Below are 23,849 nucleotides of genomic sequence, written 5' to 3' on the forward strand. Positions count from 1 at the left end.
TTCCCTTTACTACACCCCCCTTTTTTTCTTTTATATCAGTAAAATCAAATTATCCTTGAGTATTTTTTATATACCCACAACAGAGTTACAGTTCTCAAGGGTTCTGTGTACCTTTTTCTGTTTCTCTTCAGTCTTGTGGATGTAGATCAAATTTTTTGTTTAAGTCTGGTTTTTTTCTTAGAAACATATAGAATTCCTCTGTTTCATTGAATGACCATCTTCTTCCATGGAAAAAGATGCTAAACTTAGCTGGGTAGTTCATTCTTGGTTGCAGTCCTTGATCTTTTGCCTTACGGAATATCAGGTTCCAGGCCCTTCTATCTTTTAATGTGGAGGCAGCCAGAACCTTTACTTTTAAAAATATTTTCCCAATTTGTTACTTCCCTTCTAATCTTGTTTGCATTAGTATTGTTTGTACAGAAACTTTTTAGTTTGATGTAATCAAAATCTTCTATTTTGTGATCAATAATGATCTCTAGTTCTCCTCTGGTCATAAATTCCTTCTTCCTCCACAGGTCTGAAAGGTAGTCTATTCTCTGTTCCTCTAATCTATTTATCATCTCATTCTTTATGCCTAAATCTTGGACCCATTTTGATCTTATCTTGGTATATGGTGTTAAGTGTGGATCCATATCTAATTTCTGCCATACTAATTTCCAGTTTTCCCAACAGTTTTTTCCAAATAATGAATTTTTGTCCCTAATGTTGGTATCTTTGGGTTTGTCAAAGATTAGATTGCTATAGATGTACCCTTTTTTTGTCCTTTGTATCTAATCTGTTCCACCGATCTACCGTTCTATTTCTTAGCCAGTACCAAATGGTTTTGGTGACTGCTGCTATATAATATAGCTTTAGATCAGGTACACCTAGGCCACCTTCCTCTGACTTTTTTTTCGAGAACCAATGACATTGTGAGGATAATAGATAAGCAAGGTCTTGGTCATTGGTCAGCATGGTTTAAATCCCAAAAAGTAACCTGGCATAATGAATGAAGAGATGCCTTTGAATTCAGGCATATCGGAGATCAAATCTTGCCTCTGACATATATTGACTATTTACCTGCAGACATCATTTAACATCTCCTATAATGGGAGCAGCTAGGTGACCTCATAGTGGACAGCCTGCTAGGCCTACAGTCAGGAAAATTCATATTCCTGGATTTAAATCTGGCCCCAGACATTTAGTAGCTATATGTGACTCTAGGTAAGTCAGTTAACCCTGCTTGCCTCCATTTCCTCATCTGTAAAATGAGCTGGAGAAGGAAATAGCAAACCTGCTATATTTCCAATATTTTTGCCAAGAAAATCCCAAATAGGGTCGTAAAGAGTCAGCTATGGGGTAGTTAGGTAGTACAGTGGATAGAACACCAGCCCTGAAGTCAAGAGGACCTGAGTTCAAATCTGGCCTCAGACACTTAACACTTCCTTATTGTGTGACTCTGGCACCCCAGAGCCCCCAATGCCTCAGCAAAAAAAAAAAAAAAAAAAAAAAAAAAAAAAAAAAAAGTCAGCTATGAGGGGAAAAAATGACAACTTTCCACATAATTTTCCAAGACTATAAAGTACAAATAGATGAGTTGTTGCCTGTTTGTTTCAGTGGAAGGAGTTTATATAGTAGAAGTTTTATAAAACTGCAGTTCTATATCACCCCACCATCACTTTTCTCCTCCTCACAAAGAAATAGTCACAGAATTGGAGATTTTCCAGAGTTAGTGAAATCTAGGTTAACCAATTTCTTAAAAAATGGTCTTTTATTCAAAATCCTATTTCTCAAAATTAGAAAACATCAATAATGAAAATTTAGGAGGAGGGCGGAGCCAATATGGCGGAGAAGCCACACACAACATTCTAAGCTCTCTCTTACCCTCATTACCAATTATTTAATTCAGCCTCAAAAATAGTGCTTGACTGGTAAAACCCATGAAGATTAGAAGTACAACAACTTCACAGCTGAAGATAATCTGGAATTTATCTGAAAAGGTCTGTCCTGAGGGGTGGGAAAAGACCAGCACAGACAGCTATAGAACTAGGCTAGCATATTGTGCAGATCAGGCTGGGGAGGCCTCTAGGGTTAGAAAAGCTACAGAGACAGATGACTCTGACATAGGGTGATTGCTCTACTCTGCTTGCAAAACAACAGATGAGCAGAGAAATCAAAGCCACTTTAAAAAACACCAGAACGTATAGTCTGCCTATAGTTACCCAAAACCAGAAGTGACTCAGCACAGATTACAGCACAGCTGTGCAGCTCCATTCTGCTGTATGAGACTTTCCCTTGGGACAGTTAAGAACCTGCAAGGCAGGGGGACACAGCCCAGGGCAGCCTCTAATCTGCACATTGGGTGACTTGTCCTGTGGCAGTGGAACTTCCACAGCAGCAAAACTTCTGCAGCAGCAACTGTGCTTCCTGGTCTGTGCACCAGGGCTATTTGCTGGTCAGCTTCTAATATCCACAGCTCCAAGGGGGCTTTAGCCTGAGGTTGTGAAACTTTCACTGTTCAGCCTCTAGCCTCAGGGCTGTTGCTAGGCCACATGTCGTGGGCTCTTCACTGGGCACTTCTGCAGCCCAACCCATGCTAAACAGCTCTGACTCACTTCCAGTGGGGGGAGGGAGGAACTCTCTCTCTTGCCTTTGCAGCCCATTCACAAGACAGATGCAGTCCATATACCTCCTTGTTCTACAGAGGAAGCTAGTAACCTCTTTGCCTTGAAGGCAGACCCTATAGGTTTTTTAAAATGAGTAAAAAAAAATTAAAAAAAAAAAGTAAAAAAATTAAAATAACAATCAATAGCTTCTATACAGAAAGAGAGCAGATTTGCAACTCTGAGAAGACTAATAGTAAACAGTCTCCAGATAATACCCTGAAGGGGAATGTTACCTGGCCCGCATCACTCTCCTAAAAGAGACTATTAAAAACCCCAGAAGAGAGTTAGAAGAAAAATGGGGAAAGGAAAGAGAAGCTATGCGAGAGAGTCACAACATCCTGAAAGGTGAATTGGAAAAGATAAAAAATTTCCAGGAAGTGCAGGGAAACAGAATTTGTGAATTGGGAAACGTTAAAAAAATCTCTGGAAAGTAGGATTTTTAAATTGGAAAAGATAAAGAATTCCCAAGAAAGTAGGATTTGTGAGTTGGTAAAAGAAAATAACTCACTAAGAAAAAAAAAAATAGTGAAATGGAAAAAAAATTCCAAAGAGCAGCAAAACAACTCATTTAAAAACTCAATTGGACATATACAAAAAGAAGTAAAAAAAAAAAAAAAAAAAAAAAAAAGCAAATGAAGAAAATAGCTAATTAAAAATCAGAACTGAACAAATATAAATGAATGATTTATTTGAGACATCAAAAAGCAGTCAAGCAAAACCAAAATGAAAAACTAGAGAAAAATGTCAAATATCTACTTGGAAAAATCAACAAACTTGGAAAAAAGATCTAGGAGATATAATCTGAGGATTATTGGACTTCTTGAAAATTATGATGGAAAAAAAGAGCCTAGATTCTATTTTACAGGAAATCATCAAAGAGAACTGCCCAGAGGTAATAAAACGAGAAGGTAAAATAAGGTAAAATAAGCATTGAAAGAATTCATCAAACACCTTCTGAAAAAGATCCCCCCACAAAAAAAAAAAAAAAAAAAAAAAAAAAAAAAACTCCATGGAATATTGTGGCTAGACTTCAGAACTATCAGACTAAGGAAAAAAAATATTACAAGCAGCCAGGGGAAAAAAAATTAAATAACGAGGTACCACAACAAAAGTCACTCTGGCTGCCTCCATATTAAAAGATCAAAGGGCCTGGACTCTGATATTCCAAAAGGCAAAAGAACTTGGAATGCAGCCAAGAATAAACTATCCAGCTACGATGAGCATTTTCTTCCAAGGAAGAAGATGGACATTTAATGAAACAGATGAATTCCATTTCTTTTTAAGGAAAAAAAAAAAAAGAAAAAGAAAAAAAAAAAAAACAAAAAAAAAAAATCTAAACAATAAATTTGATCTCCAATCACAGGATTCAAGAGAAGCAGAAAAAGGTAAAAGGACCTGTATTTCTGTTGTAGATGTACATAAAGTACACATCTATAATTTGATTTTACGATATAACATAAAAAAGGGAAATGGAAATGGAAAGGAGATCATGTCAGAAAACGGGAAAAGGGGAGATAAAAAGAGGGAAACTACATCCCAGGAAGAGACAAAGAAAACTTATCATATCTGAGGGAATTTAGAGAGGGGGAGGAACATTGTGTGAATCATACTCTCATCAGAATTGGCTCAAAGAGAAAATAATTGACATTTGTTTTATAGAAAATTCTCTCTCATCTCATTAAAAAGCGGGAGAGGAAAAGGAAAAAGGAAAAGAGTAAAGAAAGGAAGGGTATAAGAAAGGGGAAGAGATTTAAAGGGAGGTGTGAGGGATACTAAACAGGGAGGGCTGAGTGATGCAAGTGGGGCCCATAAGTCTAATACTGGGGAAGAAGTTTGGGGGGGGGGCAAGGAAAAAAAAACAAACCTAATCTGGGGATAATATGATGACAGGAAATACAGAATTAGTCATTTCAACTGTAAATGTGAATGGGATGAACTCTCCCATTAAGCAGAGGTGGACAGCAGACTGGATCAAAAATCAGAATCCTATAATATGTTGTTTACAGGAAACACAATTAAAGCAGAGTGATTCATACAAAGGAAAGGTAAAAGGCTGGAGCAGAATCTATTATGCTTCAGGTGAAGTCAAAAAAGCAGGGTTAGCCATCCTTATCTCAGATCAAGCAAAAGCAAAAATGGATCTAATTAAAAGAGATAAGGAAGGAAACTATATCCTTCTAAAGGGTAGCATAGACAATGAAGCAATATCAATACTAAACATATATGCACCAAGTGTTATAACATCTAACTTCCTAAAGGAGAAGTTAAGAGAGTTGCAAGAAGAAATAGACAGCAAAACTATAAGAGTAGGAGATCTCAACCTTGCACTCTCAGAATTAGATAAATCAAACCACAAAAAAAAAAAAAAAAAAAAAAAAAATAAGAAAGAAATTAAAGAGATAAATTGGACATTAGAAAAATTAGGTATGAGGGCAGCTAGGTGACGCAATGAATAGAGCACCAGCCTTGAATTCAGGAGGACCTGAATTCAAATCTGGCCTCAGACACTTAACATTTCCTAGTGTGACCCTGGGCAAGTCACTTAGCCTGAGCCTCAAAAACAAAAACAAAAACAAAAACAAGGTATGATAGATCTTTGGAGAAAACTGAATGGTGATAAAAAGGAATATACTTTCTTCTCAGCAGTTCATGGAACTTATACAAAAACTGACCATATATGAAGACATACAGATCTCAAAACTAAATGCAAGAAGGCAGAAATAATAAATGTTTTCTTTTCAGATCACGATGCAATAAAAAACCGTAGCGAGCTGTCGTCTCTAGAAGCTGCCGGATCACTCTCTGGGAAGAGATCTGCTGTGTCTTCTACTCAAATCTCTCCGACAGATTCTTCTTCCTGTAACGAACCGTTGTCTCCAGGCAGTTGCTGTTAACTCTTGTCCATAGAAGTGACTTCCCTTCCTGCAGAGAGCCCCATCAAGCCTGATGCAATGCAGAGTCGTCTTCTTGAATCCTGGCTCTGAATCTCCTCCAGCTCTTATCCTTCTCCAGGCCGATCTGCTCTCTGGGCCCAATGCTGTCTCTTTTATCCTCCCAGAGAATGGGCGTGGGATAATGCAAGGGCTTCTGGGAAGAACCACTTCAGCTAATGAGCTTGCTCCTTCTATCAAGTCAACCTGAGTTCTCACCTTGTAATTGTCCAACCTGAATTCTCACCTTGTCACTATCCAGACAACATGAGTTCTCACCTAGTAATCCTAACAAAAAACTATATTCAAGAAAAAGTTAGGGGTAAATAGACCAAAAAAATAATTGGAAACTAAATAATCTCATCTTAAAGAATGATTGGGTGAAACAGAAAATTATAGATACAATTAATAATTTCACTCAAGATAATGACAATGATAAAACATTATACCAAAATTTGTGGGATGCAACTAAAGTGTTAATAAGGGTAATTTTATGTCTTTAGAGGTTTACTTGAATGAAATAGAGAAAGAGAAGATATATGAATTGGGCTTACAATTTAAAAAGCTAGAAAAAGACTAAATTGAAAACCAAAATTGAATCAAATACTAAACTTGAAATTCTACAATTAAAAGGAGAAATTAATGATATTGAAAGTAAAAAAAAAAAAAAAAAAAAAAACTATTGAATTAATAAATAAAACTAAGAGTTGGTTTTATGAAAAAAAAAAAAAACAATAAAATAGATAAAGTTTTGGTAAATGTGATCAGAAAAAGGGAAGAGGAAAATCAAATTGTTAGTCTTTTTTTTTTTAATAATTTTTATTATATATTTTTTATAATATCACTTGTATTCATTTTTCCAAATTATCCCCCCCCTCGACTCCCCCCCCAATGATAGGCAATCCCATACATTTTACATGTGTTACAATATAACCTAGATACAATACATGTGTGTAAGTACCATTTTCTTGTTGCACAATAAGCATTAGATTCCGAAGGTACATATAACCTGGGCAGACAGATATTAGTGCTAACAATTTACATTCACTTCCCAGTGTTTCTTCTCTGGGTGTAGCTACCTCTGTCCATCATGGATCATCTGGAAGTGAGTTGGCTCTTCTTTATGCTGAACATTTCCACTACCATCAGAATACATCCTCAAACAGTATTGTTGTTGAAGTGTACAGTGATCTTCTGGTTCTGCTCATTTCACTCAGCATCAGTTGATTTAAGTCTCTCCAAGCCTCTCTGTATTCCTCCTGCTGGACATTTCTTACAGAGCAATAATATTCCATAACCTTCATATACCATAATTTACCCAACCATTCTCCAACTGATGGACATCCATTCATCTTGCAGTTTCTAGCTACAACAAAAAGAGCTGCCACAAACATTTTGGCACATGTATGTCTCTTTCTGCTCTTTAGTATTTCTTTGGGATATAATCCCAGTAGTAGCGCTGCTGGGTCAAAGGGTATGCACAGTTTGATAACTTTTTGGGCATAATTCCAGATTGCTCTCCAGAATGGCTGGATTCTTTCACAACTCCAACAGCAATGTATTAGTGTCCCAGTTTTCCCACATCCCCTCCAACATTCATCATTATTTGTTCCTGTCATCTTAGCCAATGACAGGTGTGTAGTGGTATCTCAGAGTGGTCTTAATTTGCATTTCTCTGATCAGTAGTGATTTGGAACACTCTTTCATGTGAGTGGATACAGTTTCAATTTCTTCATCTGAGAATTGTCTGTTCATATCCTTTGACCATTTATCAATTGGAGAATGGTTCGGTTTCTTATAAATTAGGGTCAGTTCTCTATATGTTTGGGAAATGAGACCTTTGTCAGAACCTTTGCCTTTAAAAATATTTTCCCAATTTGTTACTTTCCTTCTAATCTTGTTTGCATTAGTATTATTTGTACAGAAACTTTTTAGTTTGATGTAATCAAAATCTTCTATTTTGTGATCAATAATGATCTCTAGTTCTCCTCTGGTCATAAATTCCTTCCTCCTCCACAGCTCTGAGAGGTAGACTATCCTCCGTTCCTCTAATCTGTTTATGATTTCATTCTTTATGCCTAAATCATGGACCCATTTTGATCTTATCTTGGTATATGGTGTTAAGTGTGGATCCATATCTAATTTCTGCCATATTAATTTCCAGGTTTCCCAACAGTTTTTTTCCAAATAAAGAAGTTTTATCCCTAATGTTGATATCTTTGGGTTTGTCAAAGATTAGATTGCTATAGATGTACCCTTTTTTGTCCTTTGTATCTAATCTGTTCCACTGATCTACCATTCTATTTCTTAGCCAGTACCAAATGGTTTTGGTGACTGCTGCTATATAATATAGCTTTAGATCAGGTACACTTAGACCACCTTCCTCTGACTTTTTTTTTCATTAGTTCCCTTGCAATTCTCGACCTTATATTCTTCCATATAAATTTTGTTATTTTTTCTAGGTCATTGAAATAGTTTCTTGGGAGTCTGATTGGTATAGCACTAAATAAATAGATTAGTTTGGGGAGTATTGTCATCTTTATTATATTCGCTCGGCCTATCCAAGAGCACTGAATGTCTTTCCAATTATTTAAATCTGACTTTATTTTTGTGGCAAGTGTTTTGTAATTTTTTTCATATAATTCCTGACCTTTCTTTGGTAGATGGATTCCCAAATACTTTATACTCTCAACATTTGTTTGGAATGGAATTTCTCTTTGTATCTCTTGCTGTTGCATTTTGTTAGTGATATATAAAAATGCTGAGGATTTATGTGGATTAATTTTGTATCCTGCCACTTTGCTGAAATTTTGAATTATTTCTAGTAGCTTTTTAGCAGAGTCTTTGGGGTTCTCTAAGTATACCATCATGTAATCTGTAAAAAGTGATAGTTTGATTTCCTCATTTCCTACTCTAATTCCTTGAATCTCTTTCTCGGCTCTTATTGCCAAGGCTAGCGTTTCTAGTACTATATTGAATAGTAATGGTGATAGTGGGCAACCTTGTTTCACTCCTGATCTTACAGTGAAAGGTTCTAGTTTATCACCATTACATATGATGTTTACTGACTGTTTTAAATATATGCTCCTTATTTTAAGGAATAGTCCATTTATTCCTATACTCTCAAGCGTTTTTAGTAGGAATGGATGTTGGATTTTGTCAAATGCTTTTTCTGCATCTATTGAGATGATCATATGGTTTTTATTAATTTGATTATTAATATGGTCAATTATATTAATAGTTTTCCTAATATTAAACCAGCCCTGCATTCCTGGAATAAATCCTACTTGATCATAGTGTATTATCTTGGAGATGATTTTCTGAGTCTTTTTGCTAATATCTTATTTAAGATTTTAGCATCAATATTCATTAAGGAGATTGGTCTATAATTTTCTTTCTCAGTTTTCGATCTACCTGGTTTAGGTATCAGTACCATGTCTGTGTCATAAAAGGAGTGTGGTAGGACTCCTTCATCCCCTATTTTTTCAAATAATTTATATAACATTGGGGCTAATTGTTCTTTAAATGTTTGGTAGAATTCACATGTAAATCCATCTGTCCCTGGGGATTTTTTCCTGGGGAGTTGATTAATAGCTTGTTCTATTTCTTTTTCTGAAATGGGACTATTTAAGCAATTTATCTCCTCCTCTGTTAATCTAGGGAGCCTATATTTTTGGAGGAAGTCATCCATTTCACTTAAGTTATCAAATTTATTGGCATAAAGTTGGGCAAAGTAACTCCTTATTATTTCTCTAATTTCCTCTTCATTGGTGGAAAGATCCCCCTTTTCATTTGTAAGACTAACAATTTGATTTTCCTCTTTCTTTTTTCTGATCAGATTTACCAAAGGTTTATCTATTTTATTGGCTTTTTCATAAAACCAACTCTTGGTTTTATTTATTAATTCAATAGTTTTTTTTACTTTCAATATTATTGATTTCTCCTTTTAATTTTTGTATTTCAAGTTTAATTTTTGGTTGGGGCTTTATAATTTGGTCTTTTTCTAGCCTTGTAATTTGTAAGCCCAATTCGTTAATGTTCTCTTTCTCTATTTTCTTCAAATAAGCCTCTAAAGATATAAAATTTCCCCTTATTACTGCTTTAGCTGCATCCCACAGATTTTGGTATGATGTCTCATCATTGTCATTATCTTGGGTGAAATTATTAATTGTTTCTATAATTTGCTCTTTCACCCAGTCATTCTTTAAGATGAGATTGTTCATTTTCCAATTACTTTTTGGTCTAATTACCCCTCACTTTTTACTTAATGTAGCTTTTATTGCATTGTGATCTGAGAAGAAGGCATTTATTATTTCTGCCTTCCTACATTTAATTTTGAGATCTTTATGTCCTAATATATGGTCTATTTTTGTATAGGATCCATGAACTGCTGAGAAGAAAGTATATTCCTTTCTATTGCCATTCAGTTTTCTCCAAAGGTCTATCATACCTAGTTTTTCTAATGTTCTATTTACTGTTTTAATTTCTTTCTTATTTGTTTTGTGGTTTGATTTGTCTAAATCTGAGAGTGCAAGGTTGAGATCTCCCACTATTATAGTTTGACTGTCTATTTCTTCTTGCAATTCTCTTAACTTTTCCTTTAGAAAGTTAGATGCTATACCACTTGTTGCATATATGTTTAGTATTGATATGGCTTCATTATTTATGCTACCTTTCAGCAGGATATAATTTCCTTCCTTATCTTTTTTAACTAGATCTACTTCTGCTTTTGCTTGATCTGAGATAAGGATAGCTACCCCTGCTTTTTTGGCTTTATATGAAGCATAATAGATTCTGCTCCAACCTTTTACCTTTACTCTATATGTATCTCCCTGCTTTAAGTGTGTTTCCTGCAGACAACATATTGTAGGGTTCTGATTTTTGATTCAATCTGCTATCTGTCTCCGTTTGACGGGAGCGTTCATCCCATTCACATTTACAGTTAAAATTACTAATTCTGTTTTTCCTGCCATCATATTATCCCCAGATTATGCTTTTTCCCTTGATCCCCGATTCCCCTCCCCGATATTTAATTTACAGACCCCCCTTGTGACGCACAACCCTCCCTTTTTTTTTTTTTTTTTTAGTATCCCTCCCCCCTCACTCCACATCCCTTCCCTTATTCTCCTTTTCCTTTTCCCTTTTCCTCTCCCCCCTTTTAATGACGCGAGAGAAAATTCTCTGGAAAACAAATATGTTAATTATTTACTCTTTAAACCTCTCCTGATGAGAGTAAGATTCACACAATGATTCTCCCCCTCACGAAATTCCCTCAGATATGGTGTATTTTCTATGCCTCTTCCTGGGATGTAGTTTCCCTTCTTTTTATCATTCCTTACCCTTTTTCTGAAACGTCCTCCTTCCCTTTACTACACCCCCCTTTTTTTCTTTTATATCAGTAAAATCAAATTATCCTTGAGTACTTTTTATATACCCACAACAGAGTTACAGTTCTCAGGGGTTCTGTGTACCTTTTTCTGTTTCTCTTCAGTCTTGTGGATGTAGATCAAATTTTTTGTTTAAGTCTTTTTTTTTTTTCTTAGAAACATATAGAATTCCTCTATTTCATTGAATGACTATCTTCTTCCATGGAAAAAAATGCTAAACTTAGCTGGGTAGTTCATTCTTGGTTGCAGTCCTTGATCTTTTGCCTTACGGAATATCAGGTTCCAGGCCCTTCTATCTTTTAATGTGGAGGCAGCCAGATCTTGAGTGACCCTTATTGTGGCACTTGGTATTTAAATTGTTTTTTTTTCTAGCTGCTTGCAGGATTTTCTCCTTTGTGTGTTAATTCTGCAGCTTAGCCACAATATTCCGTGGTGTTCTTTTTTTAGGGTCCATTTCAGAAGGAGTTCGATGAATTCTTTCCACATCTACTCTCCCTTCTGTTTCTATTATCTCTGGACAGTTCTCTTTAATAATTTCCTGTAAAATAGAATCTAGGCTCTTTTTTTGGTCATAGTTTTCTGGGAGCCCAATGATCCGCAGATTATCTCTCCTAGATCTATTTTCCAGGTCTATAGATTTTCCCAGTATTTGACGTTGTTCTCCAGCTTCTCATTTTTTTTTTTTGTTTTTTTTGACTGATTCTTGAGTTCTCTGTGAATCATTCATTTCTATTTGTTCCATCCTGACTTTTAAGGAGTTATTTTCTTCTTTCACAGTTTTTAGTTCTTTTTGTAAATGCCCAATTTCGTTTTTAAATGAATTATTTTTCTCTATTGAATTTTTTTCCATTTCCCTATTTTTTTTTGAGAATTATTTTCTTTTTCCAATTCAGAAATACTATTTTCTTGAGACTTTTTTATCTTTTCCAATTTAGAAATCCTACTTTCCTGTGATTTTTTAACCTTTTCTAAGTCACAAATTTTGTTTCCCTGCATCTCCTGTGAATTCTTTATTTTTTCCAACTCCAATTTCAGGACATTGTTATTCTCTATCATAGCTTCCCTTTCCTTTCCCCATTTTTCTTCAAAGTCTCTTAACTTTTTAATAGTCTCTTCTAGGAGAGAGTTATGTGATGGGGGGGCAGGAATCGTTCCCCTTTAGGTTGTTATCTGCTGATTCTTTGCTGTTAACTTTCTCGGGGTTGGATACCCGCTCTGTGTAGAACGAATCTATGGGTTTTCTGGCTTTTTTGTTCATACTTAAAAAATCTTTTGGGGTTTGTCCCTGGGGTAGGAAAATATTTATTTACTTCTTTACCAGCTTCCTCCCAGACCGGATGGATGCAGCGGCTCTTGGGCCTGAGCTAAGATAGAGCTCTGGGAGAGCGTACCCCACCCCCTCCCTGGAAGTGCCTCAGAGGTGACTAGCACTGCTGTGCCTTGAGGGCGTTCTGTTCTAGCTGCTTCCCTGAGGTTTGAGATTGAACAGTAAAGAAGGCACAGAGCCCAGCCTATGCTTCCCAGTAGGGCGTGGATGTCTGCAGCAGGTGATGTGAAAAGCCCCTGTGCTCAAACTGGAAGTGTCTGCCAGAAACCGTGGTCCCTAGTTCAAAGGTTCAGCTTCTCTGGGACTTCTGGAGCTGAGTTCTACACCCTCCTGCTAAGCTAGGCAGTGTGTGTTGCCTTGGGCCGTATCTGCCCACTTGTCAATCTCTTTAAGTCGTCTCAGGTGAGAGCCGAGGCCACACCCCCTGGTGCCTAGATCTGCTGAGTCACCCCCCGGATCTGGGAAAATCTAATCTATCTGAATTTTTAAAAGTAGTTTAGATTTCTCTTCTGAACTGCTATATTATAAGCAGAGAAGAGCTAACAGCCTGTGCCAGATTCCTTTATCTCAGTGGCTTCTCTGATCCCAGAGCCCTTCCCAGCGCAATCGGTGCAGTATGCTAGCACCCAGCCATCTGTGCTGGCCTCTCTTCTTCCTCCCCTGGGAACTGACCTTTTCTGTTGAAACTCCAGATTCTCTTCAGCTGGTAAGTCGTGCTTCCAGTCCTTGTGGTATCTATTAGTCCAGCGCTATTTCTGAGCCTGATTTATCTAATTGGTTGTGAGGGAGTAAGGACGTTCACAGAGTTGTGTGTTTCTTCTCCGCCATCTTCAATTGTTAGTCTTAAAAATGAAAAGGGGGAACTTTCCACCAAATGAAGAGGAAATTAGAGCAATTATAAGGTGTTAATTTGCCCAACTTTATGCCAATAAATTTGATAACCTACCTCCAAAAATATAGGATTCCCAAGATTAACAGAGGAGGAAGTAAATTGCTTAAATAGTCCCATTTAAGAAAAAGAAATAGAACAAGCTACTAGTCAACTCCCTAAGAAAATATCCCCAGGACAAGATGGATTTACATGTGAATTCTACCAAACATTTAAAGAACAACTAGCCCCAGTGTTATATAAACTATTTGAAAAAATAGGAAATGAAGGAGCCCTACCAAAGTCTTTTTATGACACGGAAATGGTACTGATACCTAAACCAGGTAGTTGAAAACTGAGAAAGAAAACTTTAGACCAATCTCCTTAATAAATATTGATGCTAAAAGCTTAAACAAGATATTAGCAAAAAGACTACAGAAAATCATCCCCAGAATAATACATTGTGATCAAGTAGGATTTATACTAGGAATGCAGAGCTGGTTTAATATTACTAAAACTATTAGTATAATTAATAATCAAGTTAACAAGAACTATATTTTTGTCTCAATAGATGTAGAAAGAGCATTTGATAAAATATAACATCCATTCCTACTAAAAACACTTCCTTAAAATAGTCAGGATCATATATTTAAAACCATCAGTAAGCATCATATGTAAAGTGGATAAACTGGAACCTTTCCCAGTAAGATCAGCAGCAGAACAAGCCGCCAGCTTTGCCCCAGAGGCTGCTGCTGAGGCAGCGGCTGGATTCCCCTCTCTCTCTCTCTCTCTCTCTCTCTCTCTTTTTCTTTGGTGTGATAATCATTTCTTTATTATACTTTGCTCTAGAAATGCTAATTTTATTCTACAAATATTAAAGATAAACAAATACAGTTATATCCAAGGACACTGAAATACAAAATTTGAGACAAATATAACATTAAAGAATTTGAGACATGAAAAAGACTTCAAAGCCTGCCTTCATATACTAACTAATATATTCTTCAAAATTATATGCTGCATTCCAAATGTTCTTTGCAGGGAAAGATGGACAATTAGAGCTCTTACAGAAAACGTTCTGACTATTTGAACTATTGAATTACGACCCCCTGGAAAGTCTCAGCACTATAATTTTGACCAACCCAATGTGAAGCAAATAAATAAAAAATACAACTAGAAAAGGCAAGAGCAAATCTCTTCCCGATAACCCCAGAGTTATCAGCAGTACAAAGGCCTGAGAATCCAGTTTGAGATGCATGGTTCATAGTCTTAAGTGCTCTGCAGTCATTTGTGCACTTAACCGAGTTTCTGCTTATATAGGGAGTAGTAGTGCTCAAGACAGCTCAGTGCTAGGAGGGGCGTCCCAAGTCTGTCAGGGATCCCAAAGGAGGGAAAGAACAGGGCCTGGAATAGCTCCAGCTGTCCCTTCTGATAGAGCAGGAACTGCTTCCAGCATCCAGAAAGGATTCCTGAGCAGAATATGCAATTAGACCATGGAGGTAAGCAAACCCCAAACTTTAGAGGCTTGATCTCAAAACGGCAGTGTCTTCTGAAAATGCTGAGATGCCAGTTAAGAAACTGGATTTACAGGGCTGGAGACTGCCAGTCCAAAGGCAGGTGTCTTTATCTTGGAGATTTCCTAAAAACAGGCAGAGAACCATCTGCCAGAGCAATTCCAACAGAATAAGGGATTTCAAAGCTAAAGCATCAAATAATCATCCCACATAGAAAGTTCCCATACATCCATAACAACAATAATTGCACAATTTAACAATTTCCATCTCAAATCTTAAACACACACCTTTTGTCTCTGTTCCACACAAATGAAAGCAGGGAAGTCTGATAGTAATAAAAGCCTTACCTTTGTGATTCCATTCCAATGTGCTGGTTTCCTTTCCATCACTCTGTGACCTCAGGAAAGTTGTAGTCATCTTATTTCTAAATTTTTGGAGAAATTTTAATTATGGTTCCAGGAGAAACAAGTTAGAATCTCAGCCATTAATTCAATCTCCTAACTGGAAGTGAATAGTTTCAGAGATTAACTGAAAAGAAAACCACATGTTTATTTGAAACTACTTAGGGTGTCCCTCATTAAGAAGTGACTTGCTGTTAGAATATAAGGGCCACTTGACAGTGGCTGCTGGAGATCCAACCCAGACCTGCAGAATGGATCTCCTCCTGTGAAGGGATGAAACAAGGAACTGAGACAGTTGCTGTTCTCTGACATCTCTGACTGTGAGGCCCTTGTATTGTCTCACCTCCCCCACCCCCCACCCCAGCATGGTCCACACACTAAGGAACACAAGCGGCACTATTACTTCTGGATGGTTGTAGCAGATGTTGATCTTGTGAAATGTCATGGAGGCAAACTTTCAAATGGAGAAGAGGACTATGGTCAGAACAAGCATTTAAGTGTCTCATCAATCTCCTGGATGGGCCCTTTGATGTTTTGGGCCCATTTAATTATCCCAAATAAAAGAATCTTACCGGAACTCTTCTTCCTTAATTCTGGAAGGATTCTTCTCATGAACAGATCTGGCACTTCTTGTAATTTTTAACCCACATTCAGATGCCATATGATAGATCCCAGAATATTCCAACCCAGAATGGATCACCTCTTGTGAGAGGATGATACAAGGAGAGTGAGAGGCCATTGCATTGTCTGACCTCTCTCCTCTTCCCTCTGCCTCTAATTTATCTCATTCCCAGACCACACCTGTGTCAGCAAAGGCTGCCCTGCAACTCCCTCAGATGCTATGATCTACAGCTGTGGAGGTTCTTGGAGAATTGACCTGCCTCTTAACAACTTTCCAATCCAAGAATATGTCTTTCTTTAAGTAGAAATTGGGCCCCAATAATCAGCCCTTTCAGAGAAGGATACATAGCCAAGGAGAAGTATTATATAAAGATTCTATTCCGGTACTAATATCTTTCAAAGTACAGAAAACCAAAGCAGGGGAAAGGTTTTAGCCAGCCATTTGGTGTTCAGCAAGCAAAATAATACCTCTAGGAAATACAATAATCTTTGTTTAAAGAAAGAAAAGGAAAATTTAACATTTAGAAAGTTTTATACTTGTTGCAGATGCTATCTACGCAAGAACTGCAAAGTAGAAAGGATTTTACATTTCATTTAGCTGAAGTGATGAAGGCCACCTGTATTGTTTTTCTTTCCTCCTTCTGAGGATTCAATTAGAGGACTTCTCAGGTGACTCATAACTCTTTTATCTATCAATCAACAAGAATTACAAATGGAATACAAGAAAGATTCCCTCCTGACCCTGTGGTCTATGAATTTATGAAACAAAAAGTTTTGAAAATGGTGATTGGGATTTGGAAGATGTCTGACAAAAATGCATACAAAGGTTATAAGGATAGCAAATCAAAAAGATTAAATCTGGAGACACTGCACTAGCCTATAATGCAGCAAAGGAGACTTGGCCTAGCAAAAAAGAGAATTTTGATCTCTCAGTGCTTCCCTTTTTACTTTCAGGAAGTGAGATGAAGCTCTACCTCAATGAGTAATAATATACAAGTCCAAAGATGCAATTGTCCTTCTTCAACTATTTTTACACTTTTCAGCATGCTTTTCTCTTTCTCCACAAAATGTTCTATTGCAAATCTCTGCAGAAAAGCGGTATTATCAGCTAACAATAAATAAAAGAAGACAAAGTATTTTGTTTTGTTTTGATTTCCTTGTATTCTTTTCTCATAATCAAAGATTAGCTTACTCCAAACTTAATACAACCTAGGCTATAGTTCTTCTGGATTTCTTGGGAGTGTGAGCTAAAGGACCAGAATATAACATAAGTAGAGAAAAGTACATAGATTCAACTGTTCAAGTGGTAAGAAGCATAAAAGCCAACCTCACACACATTTTGTCAATGTTGCTTTTAATTGCAATCAAAGAGATTTCAGAAATGTGTAAATGGCAAAATAGGAAGAAAAGTATGTTAAGACTTTTGTACAATTTTTGAAGGTCTGATGACTTTTACTTGCTAGCTAATTTGTTGCAGTGATACTAGAGAATTGATAATAACTATATCCAAGTCTACCCATGAAGAGTAAGACTTGCTCTGTGACAAAATAAACTCAGGGGAATATAATCAAGTTGTCTGAGTTTTCTTTTCAGATTTGTGTGTGTGTGTGTGTGTGTGTGTGTGTGTGTGTGTCCTTGAACTAATAATGTTTCATGAGTTCAAGAAAAATATCCAGCTTAATGGGAATGAGGCACGTGGATCTCTGTCCACATCAAAAAGATTAGAAGGGAGAACTGGAGAAGGCCAAATTAATATCTCCTGACTTAGTTTTCCCCTCAAGAATTTTTTTTCACCTGGTTATATTTGAGTCTGGATGACGTATCCTGTCATATACTTGGCTGATTTTTCTAACCCTATTTGAAATCATTTGGAGCTGAGGTGCTCTATCTAATTATCCTTATGCTAAATCATTTTGGGTCCTTGGACTTAGGACCAGTGGACTAATACAGATGCTGTTATAATCATGTCTGCTCTTTATATTCATACAAATATCTTTACTTAGGTAAAGTTGATATGATATTACATATTGCAACTTATTGATACGATATGAAACATTGTATCTTATCAATGCTATATTTTGTCACTTCTACACTGCTTTAAGATAAAGTGAAGATTTTATGCTTTTCAATCTGAGATTATAATCATTTTCACACTGAGATTTGTAAATTCCCCATTCATCGTCATGTATTCCTATATAAAATATGGTCCTTGAAATTTCCAAAAATATCAAGTTATCAGACCAAAGTATAAATCAATTACTTAGTTTAAGTTGAAAACAGAAACTTTTCCAGTTTGCTAGTGAAGAAAATAATTTGAGGGCAATCAGTTTTCTTAGAGGAGTAACTTATGGATTACCTTATGTTATTCAAAAGAAAAGTCAGTTTTACTTGGGTCTGTTATCTAATATAAATTAATATCTCTTTGTAGATAATGTCCTGAAATATAAACATGTTTTACTAACAGGAAACTCATTTGATATATACTCCAAACATTGTATACAATTTGAAATTAAATATTTTGTTTGCTGGCTCATCCCATCCCAGGGTGTTTTTTTAAGACTCCATGCTCTCAACCAAAGCTGAGACCTCAGTCCAAAGTTTGTGAGTCATCATGTATGAGTAGTCTGATAGAAGTATGAATCCAACATCAATAAGGAATGGTCTAAGATTGGCAGCAAATTTGCAGCCACATGGTAATTTTTCCCTTTTAATATTATCTTATTTGTCCAAATACATGCAAGAATAATTTTCAATATTCACCTCTGCAAAATCTTGTGTTCCAAATTTTCTCCTCCTCTCCTCTTTCCTCTTCCCAACACAACAAAACATATTTCCATATTTGTCATGCTGGGGATAAAAAATCAGATCCAGCAAGCAAACAAACAAACAAACAAAAAAGGTGAAAATACTATGCTTTGATTTGGTCTTCATAGTTTTTTCTCTCTCTGGATATGGATGGTACTTTCCACCACAAGTCTATTGGAATTGCTTTGAATCTCCTCATTGTTGAAAAGAGCCAAGTTCATCACAGTTGATTATCATATAATCTTATTCTAACTGTGTACAATGTTCTCTTGATTTTGCTCACTTCCCTTAGCTTCAGTTCATGTAAGCCTTTCCAGGCAGCCACATGATAGATGTTTTGTTATTTATATGTAAGAATTGAAATATTATATACAGCATTCAAAATTAGATAACGCTGGAGAAACTGAGGCAAAATAGAGATTAGAGAGTTTTAAATATTTTATTTGAGAGGGAAAGATTTACTGGGACCAAATAGGTCCGTGGTTTGGTTCCAGGGCTGAATGAGAATATCATCTCCAAGAATCTAGCAAACAATGTGAGTTCTCAATGACATATATATATATATATATATATATATATATATATACATATATATATATATATATATACACACACACACACACACACACATATGGCTCAGATAAAAGGGTAGACTGAGGCAGGGGTAGAGTCAGAGCACTGAGAGTGGGAATAGGGACTATAAATCCTGTTCTGACAGGAGGAGGGGAGGCATGGGGGACATCGGATAAATTGGGATTACAGAATGGGGATGTCTAAAATAGAAGGTCTTTCTCCTTATCTGGATCATCATGATTAGGAGGGAGGGGTGGTGTTGCAGGATTGAACAGAACAATTAGGAACTGAGGCAGAACAATTTAGGGAAACTGAGTCAGGACAATAAAAGGGAACTGTGGCACAACAGTTAACCTGTTCATTCCTGTGGGAATTTGATTACATTATTCCAAAATGATTATAGGTCTCAGTATCCGAGGCTGGATTTGAACTCTTCCTGAGTTTTCAATTGAAGTTTTCCTGACTCCACACAGGGAACTTAATTCATTGTACCAACCAGCTGCCCTCAGCAACTATTTAGTATATGTCTAATATGTGTCAAGTACTTGTTTAGGTATAAAAGTAGAATTGTAACAGTTTCCATTATCAAGAAGTTTACATTCTATCAAAGGAGACATCAAATCCATGTGTAGTAATATACAAAATAGATATAAAGTAAATTTGTGAAGACCATACCTGGTGTGGTGGGGAGGAAAGAGTGGGTTCAGAAATGTCCTTATGTGGAAGATGGAGGCTTTAGTTGTTTTAAAGAACTCTTAAAAAGAATACATTCTACACATGGGATAGACAGTACATTAGAAAGAGCAAAAAAGCTAGTTTGCCTGAACTTCAGGGGATTAATGTGTAAGATGCTGAAAAAGCAGGACAGCACCACATTGTAAAGAACTTTAAATGTCCAAGAGAGGAATTTACATTTGCTCCGTGAGGTTATAGAGAGTCACCAGGATTTATTAAGCAAAAGAAACACATGATCAAACCCAGACTGTAGAAAATTCAATATGGCAGCAAGATAAAGGATGGAAAACACTTCAAGCAGGGAAGCCAATCTGGAACCTATTAATAAAATCAGGCAAAAGGTGATAAGGGCCTGAAACATTATGATATATCATAGTCCCTACTAGAATGCAAGCCCCTTGAAATAAAAACACTTTTTGATTACATTTCTCCACAGTGTGCAATATTACTTTGAGTTTCCCCCTCCCCCAAGAGAAACTAATAGGATTTAGCAATGATGGGTTTCCTTGATTTATATATATATATATATATATATATATATATATATATATATATATATCTATGTATATATATATATATATATATATATATATATATATATATATATGTATATATATATATATATATATATATATACATAGATATATACACACATATATATGTATATGTATATATATACATAGATATATATATATATGTATATGTATATATATACATAGATATATATGTATATGTATATATATATACATAGATATATAGATATATATACATATATATGTATATATCTATGTATATATATATACATATATATATATATAAATTTGATGATATTCCTACGATATTTAAAATACTGACACCAAGATAATAAATATACATGAAGTCATATAATGTCTCTCAGTATAGGTATAGTATGTATATATAGTATATATATATATATGTATATATATATATACATATATATATATACTATATATAGTATATAGTAATATATAAAATATGTATTAACTTTGATTCTAATATTGTTTTTCTAGGATATGGTAAAATTTATTTTACACCATAAGAAGGAAGGATTTTTCATTTGTGCTTTATTCGTCCTTGAACAGAATGAAATAATGGGAGAGAAGAAAAATTGTACTACATTTACTGAATTTATGCTTTTAGGATTTCCTCTTCCACTGTTTCAGGGAATTTTGGAATGATCAGCCCCTGCCTTCATACCCCTATGTATTTTTTTCTCAGCCATATGTCCTTTGTTGATCTCTGCTATTCCACCATCATTGTACCCAAAATGCTGGTCATTATATTAATGGAAGATCAGATCATCTCTTTTCTAGGTTGCATTGTACAGTTCTATTTGTTCTGCACATGTGTGGTCACTGAAGTCATATTGCTGGCAGTGATGGCCTATGATCGCTTTGTAGCCATTTGTAACCCACTATTGTACAAGATTGTTATGTCCCAGAAGCTTTGCATCCAGTTGGTGTGTGGCTCATATATCTGTGGTACAGTTAGCTCTCTGATTCACACATGTTTAGTCCTTAAGATATCTTCTTATAGATCCAACATCATTAATCACTTTTTCTGTGATCTCCCCCCACTTCTGTCTCTGTCTTGCTCTGATGTCTCCATCAATGAACTGCTACTTTTCATTGTGGCCAGTTTCAATGAGATCAGCACCATCATTATCATTCTTATATCTTACATATTTATCCTCATCACCATTCTGAGAATCCGCTCTTCTGAGGGTCGGCGCAAAGCCTTCTCCACCTGTGCCTCCCACCTCACTGCCATTGTGGTTTTCCATGGCACAATCCTTTTCATTTATTGCAGACCAGGAACTGGAAATATTTCAGATTCAGACAAAGTTGCTACTGTATTTTATACTGTGGTGATACCAATGTTAAACCCTCTCATCTACAGTTTGAGAAACAAAGATGTAAAAGATGCCCTCAGGAAAGTGATAGGTTCTGAAATGGTGTTTCACTGTTCCAAATTGGGGAGAGGGAGAGGGATTGAGAAATTATATCAATATCGATGAGCTCTTTTAGTCTATTAGCTACTGAACTTTTTCCATGTGAAGTCTCATAGTGAGGTACTTTTTGGTATAGTCCTTGGATTATATTTGTTTCAAAGAATAAGAAAAAGGAATCAAAGCGGAATGTTTGATAAAAGTTCAGACTCATGTTCATAAAATCTCATTTCTAATTCTTCTTTGAATTTTTATTTACTCTGTATTTGAGCAAGTTACTTAACATCTCTGATCTAATATTCCTCATCTTTGGGGCTAATTGATTAGTTTGTCTTCCAGCCAATAAATATTCTCTGCTGAACATTTTAAATTTTTTTTTCTTTTTTCCCCTTTATCCCCTTTCTCCCAAGTGGGCTACAGCTGAGCACTATATATATTTATACATCCACTCCCCCACCACACACACATTCATATACATGCATCTACATTAACAATCACCCACAGACCAACACTTATATACATATATCTATGTATACACATACATAGAACTGCATGTGTGTGTGTGTGTGTGTGTGTGTGTGTGTGTGTGTGTATAGTTTCCTTCAAAGTAATCTTCTCTTGGCTCTTATATATTAAATTTTCTATTGAGTTCAGGTTTGGTCAAAAACACTGAAAATCTGCAAATTCATCGAATGTTCATTTTTTTTTCAATATTATGATTAATTTTCCTGGATATGATATTTCCAGCCACCTACCTTGATCTTTTAATTGCCAATATATGATTCCAGGACCTGTGTTCTTTTATTGTGCCGGCTGATAAATCCTGTCCATTTCTAAGTGTAGCTCCAGCACATATGAATTGTCATTTGTTTGTTTCTTGCAAAATTTTCTTTTTAATCTGGGGATTTCAAATTTTGACAATAATTTTCCTATATTTTTTCCACAAAGGATCTCTTTGAGATGGTGATCAGTGGACATTTTCTTTTTAATTCTATCTCTATTTTTCTATCTTCCTCCAGTGTTCTATCACTCCAGGTTAATTTTCTTGGATTATTGCTTGCATTATTGTGTCAAGATTTTTTTTTTGTCACAACTTTCAGGTAGCTCCATTATTCTAATGATTTCTCTCCTTACTTTGTTCCCCAAATGTGCCATTTGTTTATTATTTTTTCCTTATGTTTCACATTCTGTTCTAATTTATTTTTTTTAGAAATTCTTTATATCTTGTTTTATTCTATCTTGATTTCTTATAGCTTCATGGCTTCCCCTTATCCCCTAATTTCCAAAAAAAGAATCACATTTCTTCTTAAACATTAATCTTTGGGGTAGAAGCTTTTTATTTTTTACTAAAGTTTCCTCCTCTGAAGATGAACGCTAGTTTTCCCTGTTCCCAAAATATGTTTCAATGGTGCGATTCTTTCTTCTTTCATTATTTTTAAATAAGTGATATTACTATAAATACCTTTTTTTTGTGGGGGGGGTGGGGAATGCTGCCTCAAGCTCTCCTTCAGTTCTCCACTCTGACCAGAAAACCCACACAAATAGCACTCCCCTCTCCAAATACCCACAGCCAGCAGCATACCTGTACTCCTACCTCTTCACTCCCCAGGTGCTGCTTCTTTCTCACCTAGGACTGCATCTAAGCAGCACAGCTGAGCCACGTGTTCACAATCAAGTGAGGTTCACTTTCTCTTCCAGTAGTTAAATCCAAACTCCACATTTAGGGAGGTGAAATGCTTTCTGCTAAAGTTCTAGCCACACCCAGCTCAGCCAAGGAGTCCCCAATTGGTGTTTCTATAGAGCTATATGGATGTGTTTGTACTTCAGACAGGTTAATCCCCATCCCAGGGTTTTTCTTAAGATATTCTGGTATCTGGAAGGACCCAATTCTGCCCCAAGTAGCCTTGATTTTTCAAGATGATCACTCTGAGGTACAACTTTGTCCTACATGTTGGGAAACTCAGGTGAGCTTGAAATTTACCAACCTACTTTGCCATCTTCCCAGAATTCTCCCCTCTTCTTTGAGAGTCTTTTTCTATTGGTTAATTTTCCCCCATAATCTAATTTTTCTTGG

General features: G+C 35.9%; 1 protein-coding gene across 1 annotated transcript in view; it reads left to right on the forward strand.

Annotated features, from left to right (window-relative positions):
• LOC141547432 (olfactory receptor 5L2-like) overlaps positions 1-21,844 on the forward strand; it is a 33,010-nt gene extending 11,166 nt beyond the window's left edge. Inside the window, exon 4 of the mRNA XM_074275864.1 lies at positions 20,991-21,844. Coding sequence (XP_074131965.1) covers positions 20,991-21,844 — 854 coding nt within the window. The remainder of the gene's footprint in view (positions 1-20,990) is intronic.
• The last annotated feature ends 2,005 nt before the right edge of the window (positions 21,845-23,849 follow it).

This window comes from Sminthopsis crassicaudata, chromosome 6, assembly GCF_048593235.1.
Source record: "Sminthopsis crassicaudata isolate SCR6 chromosome 6, ASM4859323v1, whole genome shotgun sequence".
Classification (NCBI taxonomy): Eukaryota; Metazoa; Chordata; class Mammalia; order Dasyuromorphia; family Dasyuridae; genus Sminthopsis; species Sminthopsis crassicaudata.